The sequence below is a fragment of the Myodes glareolus genome, chromosome 10, assembly GCF_982192425.1.
Source record: "Myodes glareolus chromosome 10, mMyoGla1.1, whole genome shotgun sequence".
Classification (NCBI taxonomy): domain Eukaryota; kingdom Metazoa; phylum Chordata; class Mammalia; order Rodentia; family Cricetidae; genus Myodes; species Myodes glareolus.
The window spans coordinates 85,153,781-85,176,867 of NC_142035.1; the positions used below are offsets into that span (position 1 = coordinate 85,153,781).

Sequence of the window (23,087 nt, forward strand, 5' to 3'; positions counted from 1 at the left end):
TGTCATCACAGGGGACACTGTGTCCCCACTTCTTCCCTGTGTAGGTTCTAGGGATCTGAACTCATGATCCTGATGTGTTCAAGGTAGGCAGATGAAAGCTAAGCCTCCACCCCTCAGCCCCTTCCTTCAATCTAAAGGTCAAACTAAATTACAGGAAACACATGGGAGAAAGAACCGAAAGTACCTCATTGGTGTCTAGTGCGCTGTTCTGTCGATCTAAGTGCCATCTCTGAGGATTTCCCAAATCTAGAATCTGTTGTTCTCAGAATGTTCCAGAGTATAGGGCAGTGAAGTGCTGACTCTCAGCACACATACAGGGAACTGCCACCCCACCAGACCCTGCTCAGAGCTCACACAGTAAGTTCGTCTTATTTATCAAACAGCTAAGTTTAATTTTCTGAATGTTTGTTTTGCAGAGGAGGGAAGGCAGTCTGTTTCATGTCTGGCTGGCATAGGCAATACTCAGCGAGCCCTTTTTCCACATGAAATGGCCATGTATGCACATGATGTTCTAGAAGAAGTCACAGTCCACTTCTACCTCTGAACACTGGTGGGATACTAGCACCTGCTTGGTGGAGTCCTCTGCACCCACCCTGACCCCAGGGGTCTGTTGAGGCCAGCCTGGGAACCTCAGTACTCGGTGCTCATCTGAACTGGGGATGGCTTATGGGTGTGCTCTGTCCCTAGGTCTGGCGGGAATTCCCTGACCGGCTGGTAGGCTACCCAGGCCGCCTGCATCTCTGGGACCATGAGATGAACAAGTGGAAGTACGAATCTGAGTGGACCAATGAAGTGTCCATGGTGCTCACGGGTGCAGCTTTCTACCACAAGGTAAGGGCGTAAGGGCGCGTGTGGCGCCTGTTTGACTCGCTTGTTTAATATTCCAGAGCTTTCGCTGGGTTTAGAAAAAGGTTTTGCCTAAAAGGCTTAAAAGAGTCATGTTGTATGATACTCTTTCTAAATAAAGAGCACCAGAAATTCATATCAACATGTGAGGAAAAGCTGCTAGTTCTTGTGTCGTTTAGAGACAGCTTGGTTGGGAGGTGCCACCTGCACACACACACACACACACACACACACACACACGCACACGTAGTTGTACACATTTTCATCTGTGCACTTTTGCTATCAGTGTTTTCTCATGCCATTCATCTCCTTAGAAACAGTTATTTCGTAGCATAATTGGTAATAAGCCACTGTCTTCATGTTCCTTAAATTATGTATTTCTCTACCATTGAGTATTTCATTTTTGTCATTTCAGATAATTTAGTATCTAATGCTTAAGTAGCAATTTGTCTCCTTTTTGTAACTATTGTGCTTGAGACTATTAGGTTCCTAAAGGTATAATTACAACAGAAGGAGTGACTCCCTGGGTGTTTTTAGATTCCTTTATTGTCAACAGGACATGAGACTGACTGCCTTGCTGTTCTCTGCATAACAGCACATTTAAAAAATTAAACTGAGCTGTTTTGATGACTAAAATTAATCTTACTGTGTGAGCTCTGACCAGGTTTTGGTAAGGAGGCAGTTTCCTGTGTGTGTCCTGAGAGCTGACTTAAGATTTACTTTTATACTGAGCATGGTAGCACACACCTTTAGTTCCAGAACTTGGGAGGCAGAGGCAGGTGGATCTCCGAGGTCAAGATCAGCCTGGTATACAGAGTGAGTTCCAGGGCAGCCAGAGCTGCACAGAGAAACCCTGTCTAGAAAAGCCAAAAAACAACCAAACAAAAACAGATTTTCTTTTATTATTATTTTTATTGTGTAGCTGTGAGGAGAGAGGCCTGTATGCACATGAGAGCAAATACCTGCAGAGCCCAGAGGTATTGGGTTCCCTGGAGCTGGGGTTATACGCAATTATGGGCCACATAATGTGGATGCTGGGATTTGAACCCAGGTCCTCTGCAAAAGCAGTACCTGCTCTTAACTCCGACCTCTTCCTTTTTTTTTTTAATTAGGGCAAGGTTGGGTGCTATGCTTTTGGCTTTAGAGTATCGCCCTCAGCCCTGCAGTCTCCCTGGGAGACTTGCTCCCCTGTTGTCGCAGAGTTAATGTGTAGAACACTCTGCGGAGCCTGCTCTCCTGCTGGCTGTCAGCTCATCTTTGCCACTTCCACTTTGCTGATATTCTGGGTCAAGATAGAGGTTTTGGTCTCAGTCAAACAAACACAACAGACTACTGTTGATAGCTTCGGGAGTTTATCACGATGATAGTACATGCTTATCTACATGTCTGTTCAGACATTGGGTTTATCATGATAGTACATGTTTATCTACATGTCTGTTCAGACATTGGGTTTATCATGATAGTACATGCTTATCTACATGTCTGTTCAGACATTGGGTTTATCATGATAGTACATGCTTATCTACATGACTGTTCAGACATTGGGTTTATCATGATAGTACATGCTTATCTACATGTCTGTTCAGACATTGGGTTTATCATGATAGTACATGCTTATCTACATGTCTGTTCAGACATTGGGTTTTAGAGGCAGGATCTTCCTAGGTCCCCAAGCTGGCTTTGAACTCACAGTCTTCCTGCTTCAGGCTCCCAAGTGCTGGGACTAGGGGAACACACCTCCACATGTGTGTTTTGACCCGTTAGTTTCCAGTTTTCTCATGGAGTTTATGGTAATTTCAGGTTTGCCTCGCCCTTGTTCGGCTTCTCTAAGCACATGCCTTCACTCTTAGCTCATGGCCTGGCCCACAGAAAGACTTGCTGGAGCATCGATCTCATGACCACTTGGATGTTTGGCTCATACTTTTTATTAACAGGAGGACAGTGGAAATATTTCTTTTACTTTCTATTTTGCCCGTACTGAATGTTACACTTTAAAGGGAATCTCAGGAAAGTGAGCTCGCCGTGTCTGGCGCCGTCCATCTGCCCGTCACTTATCCAGGAGTCTGCATTAAAGGAAATCGTAACTTAAGAAATTAAAAGCACATACCTACCATTTTAACTTTTTTAGTGATGTGTGTGTGTGGTACAGTGTCCCACAGTGCACAGTATCAGCCCGTTTTAAAGGCGCTAGGCCACTTAACCTCCTTTTGCCTTTTCCACTAGTAAAGTCTTGTGATTCATTTTGTCCTTGTACCACCAAGTTATCATTGACATTCCAGCCAGAGAGAATTACTATTCTTGTATTTCTTGTATTTGTTTCATGTGACAGTATTTTAATTACCTGTATACCTACAAAATGCCTGGGGACATCAAGAACTGGGTGGATGCTCACATGAACTGTGAAGATATTGCCATGAATTTCCTGGTGGCCAACGTTACAGGGAAAGCTGTCATTAAGGTGAGAGCCTGTGCCGCCCCCTTGCTTGACTGTCGGGAGCTCAGTCTTGTTCCCTGGCCCAGGGAAGCTGTTGGAGCAGTAAATGGGTACTGCTTTCTGTACAGAGAGTAGAATGCTTATGCAGTTGTCCTAATCTCTGGTTCTAAAGATCTAACTACCAGTATTTTAAATTACCTATGCCATAACATACTAAAAGCTAAAAAAAAAAAGTCTTTGGACTGGAAAATACATATTTATTATTGAAACACTGTGTTAAAATCAGAGCCCAAGTTATAGATCAGCAATATAAGCCCACTTGTGGGTTATTAGAACTCCATGTGAAATTGGGTAGTGCCAAAGGCTTCTCAGCCTGAAAGCATCACCATCATCGGAGTTTAGGCTGTCAGCTTGGGTAGCGTCTCACTGAGTCCCCTGTCATGTGCCCCAGGGACTCAAAGCAAGGGATTTCAAGAAAAAATGAAAGAGTGTAAACTGTGGGGGCTGCTTTCCAGGGACTGCATTACATTTCTTCTTTAACGTGTGTTTAGCTGTGACTGCTTACTATGGGTGGAGTCTGGGAGTCTCAACCTTGCCCTAGTTGGTGTTCTCATTCTCCCTTGCCTCCCCATTTCCTCATCTTCATAGCAGCTCCCCTGGCTTTGCTAGAAGGATCACCCAGAGTCTCAGGCTTGGACAGTGAGTGTTAAAGGAGTCAGGGAAGAAGAATTAGGGCGAGGGCTGTATAGTTATTTTCCTGACCAAGGGAACTGGGAAATGAGAGGTGCTGCTCTAGCTCTGGGCCTTAGAGAGAAGGTGAGAGACTGCCTGTTGGGACCAAGGTTAGACTGCAAGTTGTGGGAGGCTGTGTTTTACCACCCGCATGACTGCAAGAACAAATGGTGTTTATACAAGGACCTTGGCAGTGAGAAAACAGTCATTAAACAGGAATTAAGGAGCTTGTCATCACGGCTTCTTTCCAGTTACAGAAGGCAAAAGCCCTCCAAGCTGCTTTTATTGGACCCTTGGGAGTTCTGTCCTTGGCTGAGGCAGCCCAGATTGAATGGAGGAATGCTGAGGTGTATGCACATGTGCATGTGTGCATACATGCACAGGGTGCACAGGTATATATATCCCTGCACAGAAGCCTGCAGAGTGGCATCACAGTGTGGCTTTATAGCCCTGGGCACTGACAGCCATGTGTTTCGTGTTCCTTGGCAGGTAACCCCAAGAAAGAAGTTCAAGTGTCCTGAGTGCACAGCCATCGATGGGCTCTCACTTGATCAGACTCACATGGTGGAGAGGTGAGTAGTCTCTGAATAGAGGTCCATTCCCATTTCCTGCCTGGGCCTGTTTATGGACTGTGTTAGAGATACAAGGATAGCAGCTGGTAGCCAGTCACCTCCTTTTGCACTGTGGGAATTGAGTTAGTTCAAACCCAGGTCACCCAGTGAATTAATTTGAGATGCTGCTCGCTCAATTTGTAATGGCTGGAAGGCTCTGAAAAATATAGCTGGCCTTAAGCTCTCGAAGCCAGATCCTTTGTGTGGACGGAGTGGCTGTCTGTAGTCACTTGAATGGAAGTGAACTGACTCCAAGGAAACTCTGGCTTGTTTCTCTGGGTAATAGCTCCGTGTTACAGTAATGCTTGATTTGAAAGAATTAAACCCAACCCAGTAGAGACAAAATGCTTCCGCTGTCCTGCTGTGCCACCTGCCAGGCTCTGAAGGCTGGAACAGCAGGGTGACTCTGAGCCATTCTGTTAGTTCCTTAGCAATCATGTGAGTGTGTCATGTCACCTGGGCTAGGAATCCTAAGAATACTGTCATGGGTGTCTTTCTTCATGACCACTGGGATCTGCACTAGACTCTCATGGTCCCCAGCCTTCAGAGCTCCTGGATCCATCTGACTTCTAGAAGCCCCTCCACAAGCTCTGTCATCTGTCAGCTCCAAGGATGTGGCTGCAGCCTTTCGGAGAAGGAAGGCCTCTGCTCAGGTTCCCAGCTGCATGTGCTTCTCTGACAGACTTCATTCCTCAAGTCCATAACCACAAGAAAATCCTCCCGACCCTTTCATTTGGTCTTGGGTTCTTCTGTGATATTTTGTTTCTTTAACTCTAAATAACCTCCTTAGCTCCCTCATACAGATACCTTACTCAAAAGCCATTGACTTTTACCAACAGTCGATGTGAAATCATATATGAATGGCACCTGTAACACTGCAAATGCTGTTAAGTATGGCAGAGTCAATTATCTACCATAGCTCATTGGGAAAAGGCCCCGGTTGTAATTCTACCAGAGTAGATGAAATGGTTATTAAACCCTACCTTACTCCCAGTACTGGGGAGAATTCATAGCACTGAGGCAAGTAGTTGTGGGCAGAGTTAACATGGAGGTTACAGTACGGCGGAGGAAGAAAGCTGAGCTGACGACAGCCTTGAAGTTCATGGTGGGGTTAAAGTTGTGCTAAAGGCAGGGCCAGAACACTTGGGAAGGTGGTTGTGATGCCCTGAGCAGAGAGCTATGGAGGCTGCTTCACAGGGAAGCTGTGGAGCTCTTACAGTAACCTTTCAGAGCTCAGTGCTTCATATTTACCAGCGATGGCTGTGCACAGCAGGCACGTATATATTTATACGTCTATAAAGCCTAATCTGGAGCAGTTTGTGGTGCATCCCCTGAGGAAAGTAGAGTTTATAATAACAAGAGGCAAGAAAGGGACGCTCTTATTGGGTGGATTATTCAGAACAGTTTTGTTAAAGGTGGTAACATGGAAGGGAGGCTTCAGAAGTCACCAGGGGCTGGAGAGATGGCTCCATGGTTAAGAGAATTTGCTGCTTTTCCAGATGACCCAAGTTCAGTTCCCCACAACCAACTCCAGCTTCAGGGACTAAGTACCCTCTTCTAGCCTTGACAGGTATCTGCACTCATGTGACATACACACATACAAACATATATGCATACAAATATTTTTTAAAAATCACCAGGGGAGCTGGAGAGATGACTCAGTAGTTAAGAACACTGACTGCTCTTCCAGAGGACCTGGGTTCAGTTCCTAATACCTACATAGCAGCTTACAGCTGTCTGTAACTCCAGTTTCAGGGGATCTGACACCTTCACACAGGCATGCATGTAGGCAAAATACCAATGCACATAAAATAAAAATAATTAAAATTTAAATAAATTTAAAAATTTAAAAAATCTCCAGGACATCATCTTCCGAGTAGGATGGGCAGGTCCGAGGAATGGGAACTGTGAGGCCAGGTCAGCAAGTTCAATGTTAGTTTGGCAGGCATGAAGAAATTTACTTGAGCCAGGTTGAATCCCCAGTTAAAGAGATTAGGTTTTTCCTTCCGACTCTGAGAAGCCTTCAAGGATTTGAAAAGGGGACTAACCTGTTCAAGGAATTGGTCTAAGACTCATTTATAAGCAGTCCTTATGATGGAAAGAATATTGAAGAGACGGGAGAAGGATGACCAACTTGAATCTACACAGAAAGACACAAGTGAAAATGCCCACAATTGTCCTAAGAAAGACATGCCAGAGTTTTGTTGCCCCCTTAATAGGTGTGGGGAGGCTGTGGGGAAAAAAGTTACAGAAATAACTTGGGTTTTTGAGTCAAGAAAAATGGCAGGACCTTTCACAGTGCAAATAATACAGGGGAGGAGTGAGCAGTTGGTGAATGCTCGTCCCTTGAACAAGGCCATGGATGTGGGCAGGAGATTTTAATCATGGATGACATCAGCAGGATGGGTGACCGTGAGAGCTTGCCCTCCGCGGGCCAGTGGGAATGCAGGTGTATGGAAGATACCTCCCCAGACAGAGCAATGGACTTAAGAAAATCCAAGGGAAGAAGGGAGACATTCCTACATTTGGGAGACAGTAAGTGAAGCCAGAAATGGCCTGGCGAGATGGAAGACAGACAGGGCATGCAGAGCTGGAGTGAGAAAGCTGCCAGGGACAAACAGACCAAGACAGGGCCTGGGAACTGAAGGCTTAGTGGAGACCCAGAAGTTAACAATGTGAAGAAACTAAGCCAGGTCGTAGAGTGTGAGTCTTGGTGACCAGGGCAGCTGGAGAATACAAACCATCCACTCGGGAGATTCATAGAGGAGCAGGAGACAAATTTGAAAATGCATTGGTGTTGAGCAAAGCTTCGTGGGTAAAGGTTGGAACACTGACTTGAAGCTGGAGGAAGGAAGATAGTCTGAGCCTTTTGGAGAGCCCAGGAGACGGTTCACTGTAGAACACTGCACTTGTCCTGCTTACCCATTGTTCCGTCTTCTGGTGGAAGAAAAAACTGCTTCACCATCCTTGGGCGTTTTATTGGTGCCTGGGATTCAGTCTGCCTATTTAGTCGCAGATTTGGAGTCTGGGATCAGAACTGTCATCTGAGAAGGAAAGTAGCTTTTACTCCTTCAAGTCTGTTCCCAGGAGCTGCTAGTTCTTAAAGAACCAGAAGAAATTTCATTCTCTTTGACCAGTGTCATTGCCAGGACGCCATGGCAGACAGTATTGACTTAAAGCAGCATTTATGTCCCGTTAGGAATCCAACCGAAGGAAATTGGCTTATCTTACCTGAACTTCAGTTTTTCCATTACATATCAAATTATAGTGTCCATCCATAAGCTCATAAAAAGTTATGGCTATCTTTGTACAAACACTGTATAACCTGCTAGATACAAAAACTAAATATAGGCTTGAAAGCCTGTGATGCAGGTTGGACCCAGCGGTGTTCATTTGCATCCCAGCCAATGCCAGCCGAGTTTGAATCCCAGATCCAGCACTGCTAAGCCATCGTTCTTGGGCAACTTAACCTCTCTGAATCTAACATGAGGCTAATATATAAATTCAGGCCTTGTGCAAGAGAGTTGAGGATGGGGAGGAATACTTTAAGAAATCAGTAAGATGTCTAGGTAAATTACCTGGTACAGAACAGGTGTTGTGGCCTTTCAGCACCTCCTATTGGGCCACACAGGTTAATAAGTAGATTTGTGTCTTGTCACTCAGACTTTAGTCTCCGGAGCTGGAAACCCTGGGTTTGGCTCTGGCTCTGGCACACTTTTTCAAGTTTATTTATTTATTTAGCTAGCTTTTACACATCAGCCTCTGAGCCTTCCCACTAGAAACTGGGCTATCATGAGCACTCACTCCCTTGTGGAGCATCTACTGAGCGTCAGCCCTTTGTGGTGTGGGTAGATCTGTTGACATTAGTGACCAAAAGCTCTTCAGAAGTGCAACAAGGATGGAAGACCTGGTGGTGGCGGCGGCCTCCACTAGCAGACGCCTTCCTGAGCCCAGGGCTCTTCTCTGTCTACACATTTTGGAAGCAGCTTGTGGGGCATCTGGACATGGAGAGGTGACAGCAAGCCCTTGAAACTTGCTACTGCCCTGTGGTCACTCTCTCATCAAGCTTACTCCGTAGCTCTCAGGCAGCTGCCCAGAAGGCACTGACCCTCTGAAATCCATCCTTCTGGGCCCCAGCTTCAAAAGGGCTTTTCCCAGGCCGCCGTTCCCCTCTGGCCTGGTGCTGACGCCCCTCATTACCCAGCTGTCACACTGTTGGCCTGACCGACCTGAGCCAATCCTATAAAGGGCCTGACCCTTTCTTCGGAAGGGAAGTTCAGCTGTGAGAAGCGCAGGGGAAGCTCTGCTTTACGATGTTCAGCTCTTGTCACCAAGTCACTCTTGCTCCCAGTTCTGGTGTGGGAGTAGCAAAAATCACACCAGTTATGCAGAAAGCCCTGTGTGGGCTCTGGCTGCGTCAGAAGAGCAGTGCTTATGGCCGGATATTTACAGAACATCTGTGAGTGCTGAGGAGTTAAATGCTCATTTCTAGAAATCCAGAGTCACCAATCCTTTACTCCTCTGCCTTGCATGGATAGGACCCTTATCCACCTCTTCAGTTTAAGCAAGCAGAGCCTTTTTTCTTTCCTTTATCCTCCTTCCCTATAACTGGCAGAGATGGGGTTAAGGATTGCTGGAGCTAATCCACCTGGGTTTGAGGCCTGCTAGTGCTGGAAAAATGACTGGAATTTAAGGGGGAGGGGCAGGTGTCCTGACCTGCAAGCCTGCAGACAACATCCCCTATTATTCACTTTCTCCCTCTGAACAGAGCCAGGGATCTCCCATCATCTTGCTTTCCGTCACAGTCCTTTGCAGAGCCCAGCAGTGGGCTAGGTACCCTTTCAGCACCTTTCAGTTCTCTTGTGGACAGTGGCTATGTTGGGCTTTGTTGTCTCTCAGCAGCTAACCACTTTCATTCTGCTTGTACCCTCAGGTCTGAATGCATCAATAAGTTTGCTTCCGTCTTTGGGACCATGCCCCTCAAGGTGGTGGAGCACCGAGCTGACCCAGTGCTCTACAAAGACGACTTCCCTGAGAAACTGAAGAGCTTCCCCAACATTGGCAGCTTATGAAGCTTGCAACAATGAGCCAGGGCTGTGGAGGAACCCAGCTAGGCCCTGCAGCACTCACTGTGGGGTAGAGGAGGACAGCCTGGATCAAACTTCGCCAAACACACTGGAGTCTGTTGAACTGGGCAGCTTGCTTTGTTCTCGACTCTCTGGAAATGCCAAAGGAAGTCTCAGGGACTAGCTGCAGTTTTGAGCCCAGAGCATCGGTTTTGACTTGCAGACCCAGTTTACCAGCTCACTGGCCCTCCAGTTGCCTTAGAGGAGAGGACTGTGATGACTGTCCACAGTTTTAGATCCAGGAGTCACAGCAGAGGAAAGCAGTTATTTCACGACAGCAGAATCTGGAAGAATAGCCAAGCCTAAAACGTGCTGCAGATCCCAGTATCGCTGAGGGTGAGAACTGTGCTTGGACCTGAGTTACAATCCTGGGTACATAGCAGAAGAGCACAGGCTGCCGAGAAATGTCCTGACGTCCCCAAACAGCTCCTTGTTGTGGCTTTTTGATATTAAAATTATTTTTATTCCTTTTTTTTTTCGGTCTAGAACGCTGGTCCTTGGTTACCCAAGGATCAGTCCTTGTTCCGTGCATATAACCCAACCTTTTGTCCTAACAGCCATCTGGGAAGATGCAGCCAGGAAGGATACCCAGCTCTGTATGCATCAAGTATGTGAAGGGCCCATGAACATCCTAGGAGCAGATAAATCCATCAGAGGTGTCCTTAGCCCTGAGCCTGGATATTTCAAGGTATACTCAGGGAAAAAAGTACCCTCTGACTGCCACCCTGGAGTCATTCTAGCTGCTACCATGTTGTAAGAGCTAAGGGCATTGTGACCTCCCACCCCGAGGAGATGCCCAGGATCCTCGTTCTTTTGCTGTGGCAATAACATTGGCCAACGGGTTCTGGCTAACGTTAAATACTGCCATAGCAACCATATCCCAGCAGTTGCTGGTATATTTAAATCATTACATTTCAGCATTTCCTAATACTGCACATGTGTGAATTATACCTCTTTAAGCCTAGTTGATGAACAAATCTACTCTGGCAAATGTTAAATGTTATAGATTTGAAACAGATTTATCTGGGTCTAATATTAAGATTAGCCACAGTTTGGGCTTTAGCCATAACATATGTCCCCAGAACACAAAATACATAACAATTTGCTTAGAATGTGGATATAATTACAGAAACCTCGTCGTATGCCAGTCATCGTCGCTCGCGCCACCCATTGTTCTGTCGCGCGGTGTGGTGAGCTAGCACGATGGCTCAGCCGGTAAACGTGTTTTCTCCACAAGCCTGATGACCTGAGCTCAGTCTGCAGAACAGGAAATGGAAGGAGGGAACCCATACCTGTTAAGTTTTCTCTGACTTTCATAGCATACTGTAGCATGTATGCACTCATACTCACACATACATGTATCTGTGTGTCCATGTGCACACTCACACAGAGTAAATCAGTTTGTTAGAAAGTCTGCTCATATACATTCTCACCAATGGAGAGGCCAAAGGAAGATTTCTGATGCAGCAGAAGTGGAGGTAGAGAGGAAGTTCATGTTAGCAGAGGGTAGAATCTGGGGTGCTGGTGGAATAGGCTAGGGCACATGTTGCAGGTACACACTCCAGCTGTGCATTGTTGCATGAACTGCAGGTGCTTACAGTGAGCAGATAGGAAGTTTTATGGTATCACATGCACAACACTGGAGGCCATAGGTTGAAGCCAAAGAAAAGGGTTTCTTTTGCTACCAAGATCCTTGAAGTTGCAATATTATGTGTCTCTATTTTTTAAGGGGTCACCATCCTGTTTCCAGGATGGGGGATATGGGAGGAGGGAGACACATTGAAATCCCTGCAGAGAGCCCAAGACTGTGCTTATGGTGGGCTTATGTGGCCTCACCCTCAGCATGGCTACTGTAGGAAAGATCCAACTTGTAAGAGTTGTCTCCTGACCACACATGCACCACAGGGCATATTTGCCTGAACCCTCTCACACAGACACGCATCCATATTTTTTCTTAATTAAAGGGGTTGAGTACTTGATAAAGTGCCCTTAGCACAAGCATGCAGACCTGAGTTTAGTCCCCCAAACCCACGTAGAAAGGCCAGGTATGGCAGTCTGTTGCAGTCCCTTTGCAGGGGAGACTCCCTGAGTGCTGACCAGCCATCCTAACTAAATCACATTCCAGGAAAAACTCAAGACCCTGCCTAAAAAGACAAGGAGGGTAGAGACGACACCAGAGGCTGGTCTAGGGGTGCCATATGCACATGTCCATGCCCACATGTGACCTGTACACTCACTTGGGAACAAATATATCACAGAAATATTAGTTAACAAAAAAGAGAACTTTGGATTTGGAAGAAGAACTATAATCTTAGATTATATCCCCCATGATCATAGACTCTGTTGGACTGTTGGACAGTAACATTCCACACAAAGTACCCCACTTTTTCCAGAAAAGCTGGGGTTAGGTCTTACAGCATAGCATAAAGTCAGTGTTATGTTCAGAACTGTGCCTTAAACTCAACACAAGCCTCAAAGGTACTGTCTGAAGGGTAGGTGGTTCCCTCAGTAGAAACAGGACAGAAAATGGAGCTAGTGGTCTGGATTCAAAATGGCAAGGGACTGTACCCTACCCTTTGTGTCTTGACCTAGCCAGCGAGCTTTGCCTAAGCTTGGGTCAGGACCATCTGCCCTTGGGACGCCCCAGAGCCTGGTTTCAGAAGCAGAGCAATAATGCTAATTAAAACGCCATGTTCTGGCCTACAGCAGACAGCAGCTGTTTCCAGAGTAAGACATCTTTTAGAAGGCACTCCAGCCACCGGCCTGTAGAGAAGGGATCTGAACTGACCTGGGATCTGGCCCGGCTGTGTGCACCGAGCCACTGCTTCCCCAGGGACTGACTGGAACGAGCCTACTGAGAATGGCAGCGTTTTTTTTTTTTTTTTTCCTGATTAATTTTACTTAGATACTTGCTCTTGGTTTAGTTGATTGGTTGATTTGTTTGTTTGCTTTTAATTTTTATTTTACCATGTCTTGGGTTTAGGCCAAAGCCTTTTTCCAGAAAACTGAAATGGAAATATCATCTTTTTCTCTGACTTCTTTTCACCTGGTGGTGTTCTGCTGATCTCTCCTTACAATACACTAGCCCCGACTGCTCTGGCTTCCCAGCCTTGTCTAATTTACGCAGTGCTTTGAGCTAGTTCCTGGGTTCTATTCTGTTTGTGGGGAAGGGAATCTCTCCTACAATGTGCTGGGCAGAACCAGCAGAGGCAGACTCCTCTGCCCACATCACCTGAGGGACTGCCTAATAATCCTTGGGTTCCAGTCTCTTCCAGGATCTGACCGCAAATAGCGAGGAAGCATGATTTGGGGTTCAAGTCAAGAACCTTGGATGGTTTCAACTAAAGCAAAATCAAGAAACAGAGGTCATGTTAAGGATGTGATTGGATTTGACCAAGGTTCCCGCTGGGTCCACAGCTTGTGGCCCTATTGGGAGATCACCTGTAATATGTCTTTCTCTGTACCACCAACTGGCTCCCAAGCAACAACACGAAGATTTGTTGTTAGTTCTGAAGCTTGGCCTTTTATTCTGTATGTCCAACTCCCTCTGTGTCTCCTCGTGACTCCTCCGCGCCTATGTTCTTCCCAGTTTTTCTCCCTCTGCCCTTGAAGATTTGCCTTTACCTCCTGCCTAACTACTGGCCAGTCAGTTTTTTACTACACCAGTCACAGGGACACATCTTCACACAGTGCACAAATATCCCACATCAGTCTCCTGTGGCTTGTGTCCCGTCAGCACCATTGTGTGTCATGTTTTTTCTTCTGTGGGAGGGGTGTTTTATTTTGGGGGGTAGGTCTCATGTACTCCAGACTAGCTTCCAACTTAATAGGTACTTGGAGGGTGACCTTGAATTTCTAATCCTCTCAGACCTGTCAAGTGAGCCGTACTTCCACCCCCATCCACACTACCATGCCACAGGTCTTCTTTGTTTTATGGCAATGCCCTCTTTGGAGGCTGCTTTCCTCCTTTCTTAGGCTCCAGGTAGTCTTCTGGAACAGCCAGAGCATCTACCACAGGCTACCCAGGGAGGCCAAGATGGAGACTGCCAAGCTGACCCAAGTTTATCTACTTCCTGAGCGACTCTGGCAGGAATGCGCATCATTCTGGCAGGTGAGACTCTGAGCTCAAGTGGAGCAGCCACCCACCCCAGAGCTATATCCAAGCCCCGGGGCTCCCGGCCCATCCACAGTACACTGTGACAGGATGAAGGCCTGGGACAAGCTCCCTGGTGCTGTTCATGGCAGGGCAGGAGTAAGCAGGACTCACTGTACACTGTAAGCCTGGCCCCTCTCTTGGGAGTCCATCTGAAGAATTAGATGCACAGAGCCGTCTTCAGCCTCCATTAGCTTAGCCTCCAGGTTCTCTGGGAAAGTGTGGGATCTGTATGGGTAGCCTGCTGATGCTAGCAGCTGCGAGCAGATGGCTGGGGTGAGTCTGACACCCTACTCCCAACCTGATGTCCCCCGCCCCGCCGGCTTCCAGTTTCCTTTCTCATAACCAGAATCTGTCCTGCATTTGGTTTCCTCCAACGTGCAGCCTTTCTGAGGTTTTTCTTCTCTTCTAACTTGGATGGACCCCTGGAGAGGTGTCCTCACTCTCCTAAGACAAGCTGCTGCACAGGCTTGCTCAGCAAACTCCATCGTTTGTGCCACCTCTCTGGAGCTGCACACGGGCAAGGAGTCACTTAAACCAGTGCCACCCATTGGGCCTTATCACCACACAGAGCCTTCCTGGCAGAAGGTGTCAGCGTGAGCCTTTTTCAGAGCTGCAAACCGATGTTGCTGTCTCCTATAGCAAAGATAAACTCAGAAACCATGGTTTTCTAGGAGCACTTATGAAGAGCAGCCAGTTCTGACCCAGGGGCTCCAGAAGAACATCCACACAGACTTGTGACGGGCATTATGCTATTCTCCTTGCCGTACAGCTGGCAGAGATCTGGGGCTGTGCATATATCCTGAGGCCAACACTGGCCAAGTCTCTGAGGATTTATGTTTTAGTCCTACCCTTATTCTGGTACCCAGTGTACACCTCAGCCTTATGTCTCCAGTGTCTGTCCCAGATGTACATGGGGACTCCAATGTCTGTCTCAGCTGTACGTGGGGATTCCAGTGTCTGTCCCAGCTGTACATGGGGATTCCAGTGTCTGTCCCAGCTGTACATGGGGATTCCAGTGTCTGTCCCAGCTGTACATGGGGACTCCAGTGTCTGTCTCAGCTGTACGTGGGGATTCCAGTGTCTGTCCCAGCTGTACATGGGGACTCCAATGTCTGTCTCAGCTGTACGTGGGGATTCCAGTGTCTGTCCTAGCTGTACGTGGGGATTCCAGTGTCTGTCCCAGCTGTACATGGGGACTCCGATGTCTGTCTCAGCTGTACGTGGGGATTCCAGTGTCTGTCCTAGCTGTACGCGGGGATTCCAGTGTCTGTCCTAGCTGTACGTGGGGATTCCAGTGTCTGTCCCAGCTGTACGTGGGGATTCCAGTGTCTGTCCCAGCTGTACGTGGGGACTCCAGTGTCTGTCCCAGCTGTCCGTGGGGATTCCAGTGTCTGTCTCAGCTGTACGTGGGGATTCCAGTGTCTGTCCCCGATGTACGTGGGGATTCCAGTGTCTGTCCCCGATGTACGTGGGGACTCCAGTGTCTGTCACAGATGTACGTGGGGACTCCAGGGTCTGTCACAGATGTACGTGGGGACTTCAGGGTCTGTCCCAGATGTATGTGGGGACTCCAGTGTCTGTCCCCGATGTGTGTGATGACCCTGTGGATGAGGATACTTGGAGGTTCCTTTATTTCCTTCCCTTGAGGGCTTGATGGGTGTCCACTGCCAGGCTCTCCTTCCTTCAGCCAGAGCAGAGACAGCAGACGTCTCAGACATCTTCTCTCTTATCTGGGTCTTATCCAGATTGTACCTGTTGATGCTGGCTGCCAGCTCTTTTCTGGTCCCCTTTCCAGCTTACCCTGTTACCAGAGAGCCTGGGGGTCTGGATCCTGTCTGCCCTATCAGGGTGGATTACCAAACGAGCAGTCTTTGCCCCAGTACCTTTCCTGTGCTATAAATAAGCCCCATGTTTATTTTCTTACGTTATTGAAATGAGCACTTTTGATTTGGGCCTCTTTTGACGAGTCCGGAGAGCGTCCATCCGGTGCCTGGTAAGGGCCCTGGCTGGCTGGCTGCTGTCTGAAGCTATTTGGAGCCCTTTCCCTGTGTTTTGGATGTGGCTTAATTTCAATAGAAAAGGCTATACACAGCCCTGTATCTGCTGATTTTCAGGTTTCAGCTTTCTGCCAGCCTCACAGCCTGCTTAGAAGTGAAGTTGTGTTTCTCATTATGGGGATAACAGCCACAATTGAGGAAATTAAGGAAAATTGTGCATTGGTGGCAGAACCCCTCTAGGATTTCCAATAGTCTTTCTCTGGTAGATCCTGTGGGACTCACCTTCATCTCCCTTCTGCCTACTCTGCGCCAAGTACCCTGTCCTGGCTTTCTGGATACAGGCCCAGCAATTTCCCTACTAACAGCCTTGGTCTTGTCACCAGTTCGGTTTGATATCTTGACAACATGGCCAAGCGTGGGTTTCATTAACTCCATCTTCCCCAATACATGGAAAATTCAAGAACCAATGCCTTTTTCTCCTCCCTGGCCTTCCTTGGCAGTTATAAGGATGAATATCTATTATACACATATAGGTGCACCATTGAGTCTCATGCTATTCTGTGGTGTATTTGGCATCCATTCACTGGGGTACCTGCTACATGGAAGCCCGGGAAAGAGGATGTCCTGAGTGAGGACCTCTTGGAAGATGTTTTAGGCTTCTTTAACTTTGGACAGTGGACCAAAGCTGTACCAGAGACCATGACTAGGAACCAGCCTTGTCCATCTGAATTTAAGTTTGTGACCACATCCTCTCACTTCTTAGCCACTGGACTGAGACGACTGTCCTCCTCTCAGAACAGATTGGTCTGCACTCAGTGGAGACATTTTTCCCAACATGAACTCAGGGTCTATTAAGAGAACTGTTCCAACAATAAGATTTAATTCACTTTTAGAGAAAGCAGTAGGAGAAAGTAAATATTCACCCCCATGTTTTTATTCTGTTAACTATTAATGATTCTTTTTATTAGGAAGAAGGAATGAAAGAGAAAAGGAAGAAAAGAAGGGAAGGAGAGAGGGAGGGAGGGAGGAAGGACCTGATGTGATGTATTAAGTTGATAACTTTCTATTGAGTTATTATGTGTAAGATTCCATTCTTGCCAGGAGTTTGTTCCATTGAGCATAACAATGTACCTGCTAGCAGTAGGCCGACATTCTGACAAGTACAAAAAAGTATAATTTCAAATGTCCATAAATACTGTGAAGACAGGGTATAGTATTGAAGACAGGTGGTGATTGGGGTATGGAAAAGTATTTTGGAAAGGGTGGCTAGAGGGGACAGTTAAGCCTATCTTTAAGCCTTGAGAAGCACCAAACCATGAAAATACTGGACTTGAGAGAAGAGTTAGCACAAGAACCAGGGTGTGGCCTCGGCATAAGCAAAGGGAGAGAGAGCATATTGGGAGGTGATTACAGGGAGATAAGCCAGGGCCAAATGGTGTAAAGACTGTGTAGGCTGAAAGGATGCTGTGTGCTCAGTGTTAGTATGAAGGAGCGTTCCTGGGAGATTTTAGGCAGAAGAATGGCAGCTCTAAATGGCATCTTAAAAGAAAACATCTCTACTGCTGTGTAGAGAATAGTTCATAGGAAGCACCAAGGAATGAAGAGTCACATTGCTGTTTCATTCTGAGTAGCAGACTGGAATGGGATGCAAGCATGAGTGGTAAGAACTTATACTGGCTCAAATGTCTACTAAATTTATTTAAAATTCGAAGGTAGGAGGTGAAAACAACAAAGGTTTACAGCTAACTCATGGATTTTCATCCTGAATCCACTAAGTGAAGCCATTCATTGAGAAATGGCAAACTGAAGTAAGACAGGAGCATTGAAAGGAAAGACCAAGAGCGCCTCCCACATAACAAGCCTGTAACTCCAAATCCAGGTGTGCACATCCCCCATATACACCCTCACATGGACATATGAATAATAAATCTTCTAGACGTACTCTTTGAGACAATTCTATTAGAATCTAAGAGGTGGTGCTACTTAAACAGTTGGATACCTCACTCTCAGAAGAAAATTTGGAATTAAAAATACAGATGGAATTTAAACGAGTAGGACTAGAGGAGATTATCCAGAGAGTCAGAGTTGGTAGGAAAGAGCCTGAGCACCGGGTCTGCTCTATCATTGCCAGGGTGGGGAAGAAAAGGAGACTGAAGATTTGGTGGTAGATTAGGAAGAAAAACTGAGAAGTCTATAGGACAGGCTGGGATAAATTACTCTCGAACTGTAGACAACTAATGAAAATACTTTTAATAGGCATAGTTGCTAAGGCAGCACTTAAAATAAAATATCAAAAATGTACTTAGCTTAAGGACAGAGGAAGGAGAAAAGATAAATAATGAGCAAATCAGACAAATAGAAACAAACAGAAAGATGGTAGACTTGAATACAAACAGACCAATAATTATATTAAATGTAAATGGCCTAAACACCATGAATAAACTACAGGAATCATCAGGTAATACTGTGGGATTACTATGTGTGAAAACCTTAACTCTGATTGATGCACAGTGTTGAAGTGAGTAAGTTCTCATTCTCTGGAGTTACCATAACAGCAAATTCATCTTGGCCATGCCTCATGCTATGTTACGAAGCTACAAGAAGGCCTATCGCCAGAAGCCAAGAAGATATCAGTCTTCAGAAGTATACCTCTGCTCTTTATAAATGATACAATCTGTGGTGTTTTGTTATAGCAATCAAAATAGCAAGAACAATTACACACGTTTCTCAGGAAAATAGTTTTTAGTTTAGCATTTAAATTTAAAAAGTGGGAGAGAAAGAGAAACATTTAATATTGATAGTGATAAAGGACCAATTCCTCAATACATAAATGTATATAACAAATAATTATATATAAAAATATATAAAGCAAAACCAACTAGAAGGAAAAAGAATGCTTAGAATTGCATAAGTATGTCTCAACAATGTTGGTGATTGATGAAACAAGTTGATAGAAAGATATTGATGACTTGAGTGACAAACACTGGCTTACAGACAGCTTCAGGATCCTCCACCTACCACAGCTGAGATCCAACTTGCTAAATTGCATGCAATGTTCACACTAAATGTGTTGCACCAAAAGTAAGCCTTAGTAACTTAAAAAAAAAAAAATGAGGGCCAGGCAGTAGTGGCGCACACCTTTAATCCCAGCACTCGGGAGGCAGAGGCAGGTGGATCTCTGTGAGTTCGAGGCCATCCTGGTCTAAAGAGCTAATTCCAGGACAGGCACCAAAGCTACAGAGAAACCCTGTCTCAAAAAAAAAAATGAGAACATAAGAAATACATTCTTTGGGCCAGTGAGATGGTTCAGCAGATAAAAGTGCTTGCTGACAAATCTGATGACCCCAGTTTGAGCCACATGATGGAAGGAGAACATCAACTCCCACAACTTGTCCTTTGACCTCGACTCACATACTGTGGCATTCATGCATGTGTATGCACACAAATAACAAAATAATATTTAATTTTTTTATTTAAAAATATACTATCTGAACACAATAGAATTAAGTCAGAAATTGATAAATATCTGAGAAAAAAACTCCCAGTAGTTGAAGATTAAATAATATATATCTGAATAATACCTGGGTTGATAGAGACCGAAAGAAAATAATCTGAACTGAGTAAAGATCAAAAGTACCAAACCTGTGAGTAGCATGCCAAGAGGCAGACATGGCATAAATTACTTCAACTAGAAAGGAAAGGTTTAAAGCCTTTTGAGCTTTCTGAGGAACCAGATGAAGAAGAGTAGGCTAAGTCCTGCGTGGGCCGAGTAGACATCCATGGGAAATTTTTAAAGCAAAGCTTGTTCCTTGAGAGGGTAAACAAGGGCTCAGCCCTTCATGGAAAGCAGAGACATGATACAGATGATGGGCATCAGAAAGCAAATGACTTTGGGTCCCCATTCTAGACTACTAAAGAGTCTCCAGTGCCACCAGGCAAGTGAGAGGTGAGTACGATTTAATGTTGTTATAGAAGAGACCCAAGAGAGCCACGTTTGCCCTTCCTACCATGGAAGGTGCCATGGTAGGAACCCCAAGGCTGTTCCCACCTTGAACTTGGACTCCCAACCTCTATTATTGTGAGAAGTCAATCCCTCTTGTTTATAAATTTCATTTTGTTATGGCAACACTCACAAACTAAGAAAAGAACTAAAAGACAACTTCTGCCTTCCAGGATCAGATCATTTCATCCAGGAAGAAGACTATGTCATCCAAGAGTCCCACCAGTTGTGTGAAACGGTACAGGCCAAAGAGAAATTTCAGTCTCTTTCTGTCCCAATTCCAAGTCCATGGCATGGGACCATTCATGCTAGGGGCAAGTCTTCTCCATTCTATTGCTGACTTACCCAGCAGGCTCCGTTGGAAGCCCCCCTCCCACTCAGAAGGGACACTGTGTGTGTCCCATAATCCAATTAGACTGACATCTACAGTTTACAGAGTTGGGGACCCATTCATTCTGCCCTCTCTGCGGAATGAGTCTTCTCAAGTTAGTGTCTCACTAGGGACAGTTGGATAGAATTGTTTGCTGTCCTGATGATATGTATCAGAGAGAGAGAATGAGATGTGCTTAGAAGTGGCAGGGCGCTGAATCAGAGGTTTCTGGGCCACCACAGGAACTCACTGGGATTTCTGAGACCCCCTAGTAATGCTCAACCACTTGTTCTTGTGTATCCCTGTCCCTCACCATAACACACAAGCCACACTGCTTGTTATTAACTGAATTCTGCCCCTTGTTCACTTACAGAAACCCTGACACACAACCTCTGCCTCCCCCCCCCCCCGCCACCGCCCAGTGCCACTGTGTTTGGAGACAACATCTATGAAAAAAGCCATGAGGGCAGGGTCATCTATCAGCAAGCCGTGTTACTCCACATGCCTGCATAGAGGACACCAAGAGAAGTCAACTATCTGCAAGCTGGAGATAGACCAGTCCAGTTCCATGAACCAGGGCCCCAACCTCTGCTGCTGTGAGGAACTGAGTGTCTGTTGTTTAAGCTGCATCCACGAAGATCAAATACTTCACTTTAGTCACCCAGAAATATAACATCATAGTCTGGTGACACACTTGGTGACAGTCCCCCCATGTTTGCTGTCCTGCCCTTAGCCACTTGAGTGGCAGAAAGCTCTGGTGTGCATAGTGTTGCCTGTCTCTACAGCGCTTCACTATGTCAAACCCTTTCATTCTTGGGCTCTGTAACTGCCTTGTGAGAGGATCAGAGAGCCGTGTCTCTGCTTTATCAGTGCAGGGCAGGGCATGCAACAAACGCATCTTAGTGTCTGGCCTGCAGTAGCAGAGTAGACCATCTTTAAGACCAGCTCTGACCTCAGTCCCTTGTGACTTCCTGTAGTTTCCCTTCTCTCCTCAGAACAGAGCTCTCTGTGCAAATCAGGCTTCCGCACTCCATCCTTGCCCCATCCTCTCCACCATCTTTGTATGTCTGTCTCCATCTCTCTCACCTTCATTCGTCTCTCATTTTATGGTATGTATGGGCCTAGTACTTTTCCTAAAGAGCCTGGGAATAGTAGAAATACATTGTAGGTACAGAACAGAAAAGAGAGGGGGAGGGGACTTGTGAAAAAATAAAAAAAAATCCCAGAAGACTTGGCAAGAGCACTGCAATCCTCCCCCCCCCCCATCCCGCCAATCCTGGAACATCTAAGAATCATGTCCTGAAGGGCTCCAAGGAGATCCCATGCAGGCACCACAGTGGATTTGCTCCCCACCAGCCAAGGCAACACCTTAACACATGTTGTGCACATGGCCATAAAGCCAAGCTCCCTGTGCAAGCTTGCCCTTCCTCAAGCCTGTTGGTCTGTGTTGAGCTAAAAAGAAAAAAAAAAAATCTGTTTGGAATCACACAGAATTCCTGGGAAAATTTCAGCTCTCACACCCCATTGTCTCCTGGCACCAGCTTCCATCTTCTCTCCACGAACACGTAGAGGGTCTGTAATCAGCCCTGTTTGGGGGGAGCTGGCTATTTGTGCTATTTGTGGAGGGTCCATTGTTCCTTTGCTGCTGAGCATGCAAATCTGGGCCATGGGAGGATGAGCTCCACCCCTAGCCCCACTCTACTCTCTACAGCACAGCAAGCATCCTGCCGTCTGGGGACAAACCCACTCCTGGTGGCCGGGGTTGGCAGCGTTTCTTATAGCAAGGCAGGGGCACAGGGCAAAAACAGCTTTGGCTGGGCTTGGCACTGAGGCAGGAAAAACCGCTCTGCAGGGTGGAGAGTCGGGGGCACAAGGTTATCTAAGGGAGACTGAAACATGGGGTTTGAGCCCAAGACTAAGTGGAGATGCTCCAAGATGAATGCTGCTGGGCCAGGACTTGTTGCACTGTCATGGGAAGCTAGTCTTGGGCTGGCTTGACCCCAGGAGAAATAAATAATGGGGACAGATCCCCTGTCATATATGGCTTTTCACAGATGTGCTGGATTCCTGAGGAACACAGCAGGGTTCACAGTCAAGCTGGGGCTGAGTTCACTACAAGTTGCTCTCCAGAAGCCTGAGTCAGCTTCTCCCCCCACCCCCTCACACACACACCCTGTCTTCCTCCCTAGCTTGCTCTCCTTCCTTCTTTCCTTCCCTCTCTCTCCAAGGTCTCACATGACCCAGGCTGGCCTTAAACTTGCTATCTAGTTGATGATGACCTTGAACTTGCAATTCTTCTGCCTCCACCTCTCAAGTGCTGGGATGGCAGGCGTGTGTCATCGTTTGTGCAGTGCTGGAGATGAACCCCAGGGCTCGTGCATGCCAGGGAAGCTGCATTCCTGGCCATTCTGGCTCAGCAGAGTGTTCTGACTCTCCTCTGACCTTCACTCCCTCAGAACCTGCACACAGCTCCTGGAAAGCACTACACAGAGACCCACAGAGGCCTTGTCTGAAAGAAATGCACAGGATCAGTGGGAGATCTCCTAGTGCCAGAGAGCCAGGAGGAGACAGAGGATTCTGGGCAGAAGCATAGCAATCCCCACGATGGTGACAAATGAAAGGTCTGATAGTTTGAAGGGCAGTGAGTTGAGCTGGGTAACCAGACAGGGGGCTGGAGCCATAGTCAGCAACAGCCTCCCTCTTCCCCGAGAGTAAAGTCAATACCCTCATGGTCTCAGATTGCTTGTTTGCAGATTCAACAGAGGGACAAACATAGTAAAGAAGGTTTGCCTCCCTGCTGATCATGTGCTAACTT

General features: G+C 46.5%; 1 protein-coding gene across 2 annotated transcripts in view; it reads left to right on the forward strand.

Annotated features, from left to right (window-relative positions):
• The window catches only part of Ext2 (exostosin glycosyltransferase 2), a 133,912-nt gene extending 123,692 nt beyond the window's left edge, over positions 1 to 10,220 (forward strand). For both annotated transcript variants that reach the window (XM_085696644.2, XM_048443570.3), the window contains exons 11-14: positions 688 to 831; positions 3,176 to 3,304; positions 4,502 to 4,584; positions 9,557 to 10,220. In XM_085696644.2, coding sequence (XP_085552770.1) covers positions 688 to 831; positions 3,176 to 3,304; positions 4,502 to 4,584; positions 9,557 to 9,695 — 495 coding nt within the window. In that variant the 3' untranslated portion in view covers positions 9,696 to 10,220. The remainder of the gene's footprint in view (positions 1 to 687; positions 832 to 3,175; positions 3,305 to 4,501; positions 4,585 to 9,556) is intronic.
• The last annotated feature ends 12,867 nt before the right edge of the window (positions 10,221 to 23,087 follow it).